Here is a 7,517-nt window from a genome sequence, read left to right as displayed (position 1 = left end):
CAGGGTTTCTGTCCTGCAATCTTCGAGACGGGAAGATGGGAAGAGCACTCCAGCCCCATCATGCACACATTCTAACCACGCCGGCCAATGCTTCAGGGTTGGAACGGCCCACCCCAGCAGCCGCCCCCCGCCAGATGTCGGGTCAAAACAGGCTCCGGGCCAGTCAAGCCCTTCCTCAACAGAAGTAGCCCCAGTTTGCATTCGACAAAACCACCCGCACCAGGTCCAAACCGTTGTACTCCTCCCTCAAGTGGCACCTCCGTGCACATTCGGTGTCCGGAACCGCTGCACTGGAAGTCAAACGTCCACCAGCCAGCGTTGATGCATTCCGCCTCGTCTGCAATGTCCCCCGCACCCGCGGTTTGGCGAAGGCGTTGATGTTGTTGGCTGCACTCCGCCTGGTCTGCAATGTCGCGCACTCGCGGTTTGGCGTCGTCGTCGTCGTCGTTGTGCTTGAACAGCGTCGTTGTGCTTGTGGTTGAGTCGCCTGTGCGAGAGGTGGTCGTTGTGGTTGTTGAGGAAACAGAAAGTGGCGGCGTCGTTGTGCTGGTAGCGGTCGTGGTGGTCGTGGTAGTTGTTGTTGTTGTCGTTGTTGTTGTTGTAGTCGTGGACGTCGTTGTCACTGGCGTGGGGATCGTGGGCGAGGTTGGAGCCTGAGACGAGGAGGCGGTTGAATCCACGTCAGGGGTGGTGGTCGTTGAAGTTGTGTCCACCGAAGGCGAGGTAGTAGTTGTGGTGGTAGTGGTCGTCGATGTGGTCCCAGGTGAGGTGATGGGTGTTCCCGACGTTGTGCGCGTGACCGACCCACTTGTCGTTGTGGTGGTAGTGGTAGTGGTGGTGGATGTTGTTGTCTCTGGGGACAAGGTCACCGTGACTGATCCCGTCGTCGTCGTGGCGCTCGATGTGTCCCTTGGTGTTGCGGAAGTAGTTTGCGTTGTGGTCGCACCATCAGTCGTCGTTGTGGTAGCAGTGGTAGCAGTCGTCGTGGTGGCAGTGGTGGTGGTGGTGGTGGTGGTGGTCGTCGTCGTCGTCGTCGTTGTAGTGGTAGTGGTGGTAGTGGTGGTGGTCGTTTCTGGCGCTTCGATTAGGACACCGCGTGCAAACTGCGACTGCCCGCCACCGATGTCAAAAACAACAAGCAGTCCATCAGGCAAGGTGGCGAAAAGGTCCTTGATAGCCAGGCCAGTGGGCCGTGTGCCAACGATGGTGGCGATGATGGACCCGTTGGCCAGATGCACATCAATCACATCCGCTAGGTCAACGCCTTGCTGCATCAGCGCAACCATGATGCTAAGCTGCGCCTCTTCAGCACGCGTGGTGTTGAGCGGGTTACCCACGACTGCATCGTAGCTCACGCCTGGGAACTCAATGACCACGCTCGCTTGGTCGTCGTAAAATTCGCATGGCGTGACGTCTGAGCACACCCTGTCTGTGGTCGCTGTTGGTGGTGCAGACTCGTAGGTGAAGACGCCATCGCAAGTGGGCGACACGCTCGTGCACTTTCGGTCTGATGTTGGTGTTGGAGCCACAATTTCGTACTCGCTGCCGGGCGTGCACGTGCGAAGGGGAATGCAGACACCGTTATCAAGGTACTCCAGCGAAGTGCACGTGGGCACGGTGGTTGTCGACGTGGTTGAAGACGTGGTGCTTGTGACGACAATCGGCGTGAACTGATCCGGGTCTGCGGCAAACAGCGTGTCGTTGAAGACGAAGATGAGCTGATTGTTCTGCACCAGAGACCTGTTCGTGTGTTGAACAGAGGGCAACATGGTCAGCACATGCGTGAGAGGAATGAGGATGGCGGCGATTGGCGGCGATTGTTGTTGTTGTATGAACCGTGTGGGCACACGTGTGGGCGCGTGACTTCATACACACACGCACGCATGCACGCTTCAAGGCTGAAACAGGCCAAAGAAAGCACACACACACACACATACACACTCTGCGTGCAAACACGTACTGGAGTTGGAAGATGTCGTTTGTGCTGCGCATGAGAAGGTCGACAATAATTGATCCGGGACGCACGTCATAAACAACAAAGTCCACATCTGGGCCAAGCAGGATGCGGAGTGCTGCTGTCAGCTCCTCAATAAACGCCGCCTTTGACTTCTCAGACGGAAGAACCTGCATATATGCGCGTTTGTACGTGAATGTGAACGAGGGAGAGAGATAGTGTGTGTGTTTGGGAAGTCAGGAAGCGCGAATGCATGGCACGCAATTGTGTTGATGTTTTGTGCAGCAGAGACGTGGACGACATGGCATGTGTAATTGAGCAAGGGGTGTGGGGATGACACCATACGTCGGTGAAGTTTAGGTCTGTGAAGCTGAAGGTGACAATGGTCGAGTTTTCGACAACAAATGAGCTCGAAGTGGACACGGTCGTCGTGGTCGTGGCGGGCGCAGTAGTAGTAGTAGTAGTAGTAGTAGTAGTAGTAGTAGTAGTAGTAGTAGTAGTAGTAGTAGTAGTAGTAGTAGTAGTAGTAGTAGTAGTAGTAGTAGTAGTAGTAGTAGTAGTAGTAGTAGTAGTAGTAGTAGTAGTAGTGGTAGTAGTGGTGGTGGTGGTGGTGGTGGTGGTGGTGGTGGTGCTTGTTATGGAGGCTGTGGAAGTGGTCGCATTGGAAGCAGTTGAAGTGCTGGTGGTGGCATTGTTGCCGGTGGTTGATGATGTCGATGTTGTTGTTGTCGTCGTTGATGAGCTCGGGGACGATGCTGTGCTCGTTGCATTGGCCACCACGCTCGTTGTTGACGTGGAGGTGGAGGTGGTCGATGATGATGTGGACGATGATGAGGGTGAGGACGACGACACAGTTGCGTTTGCACCCTGCGAGCTTGTGGTTGTTGTGGTGGAGGTGGAGGTGGAGGAGGATGTTATTGTTGTTGTAGTGGAAGCGGCTGTGGTGGAAGTACTCGTCGTGGATGTCGATGTTGTGTTGACAGATACTCCCGACGAAGTGGTTGGCATCGATGTGCTACCCGTGGTGGTTGTTGTCACGGTCGTCTCATTCACAGGGGCTGTGGTTGCGGACGTGGAGGGCGTGGAAGTGGAAGTGGAAGTGGAAGTGGACGTGGTATTGACACCAGTTGGGGTGCTAGTTGTCGTTGTTGCTGATGTAGAAGTCGATATGGTGGTGGTGGTGGTGGTCGTCGTCGTCGTCGTTGTTGTCGTTGTCGATGAAGTTGTCGATGAAGTTGAGGTAGCCCCACTGCCTGTGGCGGTTGTTGTTGCTAACGTCGTTGTGCTTGTGGTTGACGAAATGGAACTCATGGTTGATGTGGCCGTGATGTTGGATGATGTCGAAGTAGTTGTGGTGGTGGTGGTTGTAGTTGTGGTGGTGGTGGTTGTAGTGGTGGTGGTTGTAGTGGTAGAAGTTGTGGACGTAGTGGTGGAGGAGGTGGATGATACAGAGCTTGCGGTGGTCTGGTTTGTGAGAGGGGTTGTGGTGCTCGTGGAAATTTCAGTGGTGGAGGGCGATTGCGATTCTGTTGTGCTTGTGCTTGTGGTTGAGGTGATGTTGGATGCACCAGTCGTCGTCGTCGTCGTCGTCGTCGTCATCGTCATCGTCGTCGTCGTCGTTGTTGTTGCTGTGGTCGACGAAGATGATGTGGCTGTTGTGGACAGCGTGGAATTGGACGCTAGTGTGGACGACGTTGTTTCAGGCGTGGTGGTCGTGCTTGTTGTGGTGGTCGTGCTTGTTGTGGTGGTCGTGCTTGTTGTGGTGGTGGAAGACGTCGAAGAAGTTGAGAACGGGGTGGTGGTTGTGGTGAAGGTGTACACCTTCCTCAAGCTGACACCAATGACACCGGCGCTACCAACAAAGTCGTCAACTGTGCGTGTGAGGAGACGGCATACCACGCGTCCTTGCCTGTTGGTGAGGTGATACAAGCCAGCACAGGCTTCCCTCAGCGTACACTGCGTCTTGCACTCTTGCAATGGGATGTCCGTGAACTTATCCAGCAAGTCCTCCGAATCAAACGCGTTGGAGACCCGTTGTTCGCCCTCTGCAAGCACCTCATATGCAACAAATGGCGGGCGCTGCTCACTCGTCGTCGTTGTCATCGTGGATGTTGCGGATGTTGTGGTGGTGCCGGTGCCAGTGGTGGACGTCGTGGTGCTCGTGGTTGTGGTCGTTGTGGAACTCGTTGTTGTGGTCGTGGAAGAGGAAGAGGTCGTCGTTGTAGTCGTGCTTGTCGTCGTTGTGGCGTTGACGCACACGCGGTTGGACGTCAGCGTTGGCGGCATGCGCTCAATTTCGTCTCCGACGCAGTCCGTGACGAGCGAGCACTCTGCGTTGCTGGTGGCTGTGGGCGGTGTGCTTTGGTACTCGAGTGCAGGCAGCTGTGTGGTGGGCGCGTCTGGGTCTGTGGGGGAGCAGTATCGACCAACCATGTCTTGGCCCACAGGCTCTGTGTCCGGGAAGAAGGAGCACGAGCGGAAGCAGAGGCCAAAGTAGAGGTAGAACGAGTCCTTGCACTCGACACACGTGTTGAAGTCACCGCTGTTGACAATGCAGGTGCCGCAGTGCTCGGGGCACATGCACTCCTGACCCGTGCACTCGTGCACGCACTGGGTGACGTCGCTGCACTGCCTGTCGGAGGTGGGCGTGGGCGCGGTGCTCTCGTACTGCTGGCCAAGGGTGCAGTTGCGAAGGGGCTCGCACACGGTGTTGAGGGTGGCCCGGCACGCGCGCAGCTGGTACTGGGAGGGCGAGCACACATCGCAGGGCTCGCACTGCGTGTTGTGGAGCGGATCGCAAGCGGCCGCCTCGTATTTGCCGGTGGCGCACGTGTCGCAGGGCGCACAGATGGTGTCGTGGTCATCGGTGCAAGCCTGGTCCATGTAGGTTCCTGAGGGGCAGGAGGAGCACTCCTCGCACTCGGCGTTGAGGAGCAGCGTGCACTCTGCAATTTGGCGGTGGGTGGAAGGGCACACCGTGCATGCGTCGCACTTGCGATCTGTGGTGGGTGTTGGGCCCACTGTCTGGAATGTGCTGCCCAGCTCACACGTGGTGTAGTTCTGACAGCGCCGGTCCGTGGTTGCCGTGAAGGGGGCGAGCTCAAACTGGTCATCGCTGCACTGGGTGATGGGGTCGCACTCCCTGTTGGACGTGAACGTCGCAGGCGCGGACTCGTATTGGCCCAGGAAGCAGAAGGTGTGGGGTGTGCACTGGCGGTCGGTTGTGGGTGTGGGTGCCTCGCTCTCGTACTCGGAGACAAGGGTTGGGGGCGTGACGTCGTTGGTGGCGGACTGGCAGAAGGCCACACCACTCGTGGTGACAGCGGGACGGTAGCCAGCAAACTGCGTGCAGTTGCTCACACACCCACCCTCAAACACGTACAGGTTCTCCTGGTGTGCGCGTGTGTGTGAGTGTGTGTGTGTGTGTGAGTGAGTGAGTGAGTGAGTGAGTGAGTGAGTGAGTGAGTGAGTGAGTAAGTGAGTGTGTAAGTGAAGGAGTGAGTGAGTAAGTGAGTGTGTAAGTGAAGGAGTGAGTGAGTAAGTGAGTGAGTGGGTGAGTGAGTGAGTGGGTGAGTGCGTGAGTGAGTGAGTGACAGGGGCTAGCACGAATAAATAGAACAACATGTGAGAGAGCGTGGCTCGTGTGACTTACAGCGCACTCGACACATTGTGCGTTGCCGTCACCAAAGACGTTGCATGTGGTGCACGCAAGACCGCACGTGCACGTGTCTCCGTCGGGGAATTGTCCACCATCACAAGGGAGACGGCATTGCTTCACGGGATCGCACTCTCTGTTGTGGAATACATTGCATGTGGACAGGGAGTTGAATGAGGAGGGGTGGTGGCGTGCCAATGAGTGAGTGAGCGAGCGACTTGAAGGAACATGGTGCAAGGGGGGGGGGGAGGGAGGGGCAAAGAGAGCAGGGGAAGAGGCAGAAATACGCAGACAAACGAACAACTACACGCTACTAGATAGACACACAAGTATACGAGCACACGAGTACAGAGCACACACACACACACACACACACACGCACCTTGCGCTGGTGATGGTTGGTGGAACAACTTCGAAGGTGCCGGGGTCACAGGAGGTGAGGGCGCACTCACGGTTCGACGTCGGTGTTGGTGGTTGTGATTCGTACTCAATAAACGGAAGGCACTGCGTGAGGTTGCGGCAGACACGGTCTGTGGTTGCCGTGGGCGGGTCAAACTCATACTGGGTGGCTGTGCACTCGGAGATAGGGTCGCACACGCGATTAGTCGTGTTGCAGGGGGAGGACTCGAACGTGCCCTCACCACATGTGCGGCACACGCTGCACACCGTGTTGGACACGTTGGTGCATGCGCGCTCTTCAAAAGCAACACCAACCGGGCACGGCGTGCACGGGGCACACACCCTGCGGAAACACAACCGTTGAGGTTGAGGTTGAGGTTGAGGTTGAGGTTGAGGTTGAGGTTGAGGTTGAGGTTGAGGTGGAGGGGTGAAAGCCGAAGGGGTGGGCGAGTGAGCGGGGCACGGGTGAGTGAGTGGGAACATGCGTGTGTGGGAATGTGTACGTGGGTATCTGAGTGCGCGCGCGTGTGTACATGTGTTTGAAGACTAGCTAGGCAACAGCAAGATGAAGCGACGGCCGAGACAATGCACAAACACATGGCATGCCGCTCGCACCGGTTTGAAGTTTCTGTTGGCTCGACGAGCTCATATTGGTCCTCAGTGCATTCTGCAAGACGAAGGCAGATGCGATTGCTGGTGGGCGTGGCCGGCACGGCAATGTACTGATCATCCCGGCACTCGCGCAGCTTTGCACACACGCTGTTTCGCGTATGGATGTGTGTGGCATGTGTGTGTGTGTGTGTGTGTGTGTGTGTGTGGCATGTGTGTGAGGAGGGCGATAGGAGCAGTTGATGAATTGCAAGCATGGTGTTACATGGGGAGTGAGAGAGGAACAATACTACACCGCCGTGAACACATACAGACAAAAAAAAAACATAGACACACACACACACAAAACACACAAAACACACACACACACATACACAAAACAAGCACACACACACACACACACACACACACATTGCAAACACACACGTGTGTGTATGTTCTTGTGTTGGTCTCTCTCTCTCAGTCTCTCTCAGTCTCTCTCTTTCTCTCACTCCGGTCGCTGGGTGCTGTGGGTGACATGACATGAAACTGTTACTCTGTTCTTCACTTCTTCCTTCTCTGATGCTCTGGTTGTGTTGTGGTCGGCTCCAAAATATTCAGACCCCACCCTGTTTGAGTGGTAGAGTCTCGTGACTCCACTCCCGGATGGAAGTGTTGGAGCCTACCACTGTATGGAACTCCTGCGGCAGCTGACCATACCACCGCACGCTGCACGCGCAACGTAACAGAGGGTGGGCTGGGCTGCACTCTGGTGTGGATTGCTGGGAATGGTTCTAACGCGCACGTGCGATGCGCTCGCTGGTTCGGATGTGCCACTCGACTCGACTGACATACATGAGCTCTGTCAGGTCACTCTGTCAGTGAGTGCGTGCTGTACTGTCGCTCGGCAGATCAGATCAG

The 7,517-nt window shown here is 56.2% G+C and overlaps 1 protein-coding gene across 1 annotated transcript in view; it reads right to left on the bottom strand.

Moving 5' to 3' along the window:
• PTSG_07361 (plasminogen) overlaps window positions 1–7,517 on the bottom strand; it is a gene marked incomplete at its 3' end in the record, with an annotated part of 19,652 nt that overhangs the window by 8,744 nt on the left and 3,391 nt on the right. The window contains exons 6-14 of the mRNA XM_004990802.1: window positions 6,624–6,767; window positions 5,992–6,351; window positions 5,607–5,745; window positions 2,300–5,344; window positions 1,961–2,124; window positions 1,092–1,740; window positions 714–909; window positions 525–653; window positions 240–487 (exon numbers count right to left, since the gene is read on the bottom strand). Coding sequence (XP_004990859.1) covers window positions 240–487; window positions 525–653; window positions 714–909; window positions 1,092–1,740; window positions 1,961–2,124; window positions 2,300–5,344; window positions 5,607–5,745; window positions 5,992–6,351; window positions 6,624–6,767 — 5,074 coding nt within the window. The remainder of the gene's footprint in view (window positions 1–239; window positions 488–524; window positions 654–713; window positions 910–1,091; window positions 1,741–1,960; window positions 2,125–2,299; window positions 5,345–5,606; window positions 5,746–5,991; window positions 6,352–6,623; window positions 6,768–7,517) is intronic.

Source organism: Salpingoeca rosetta (genome assembly GCF_000188695.1).
Source record: "Salpingoeca rosetta unplaced genomic scaffold supercont1.22, whole genome shotgun sequence".
NCBI lineage: Eukaryota > Choanoflagellata > Craspedida > Salpingoecidae > Salpingoeca > Salpingoeca rosetta.
This window is presented reverse-complemented; position numbering and strand designations above follow the sequence as displayed.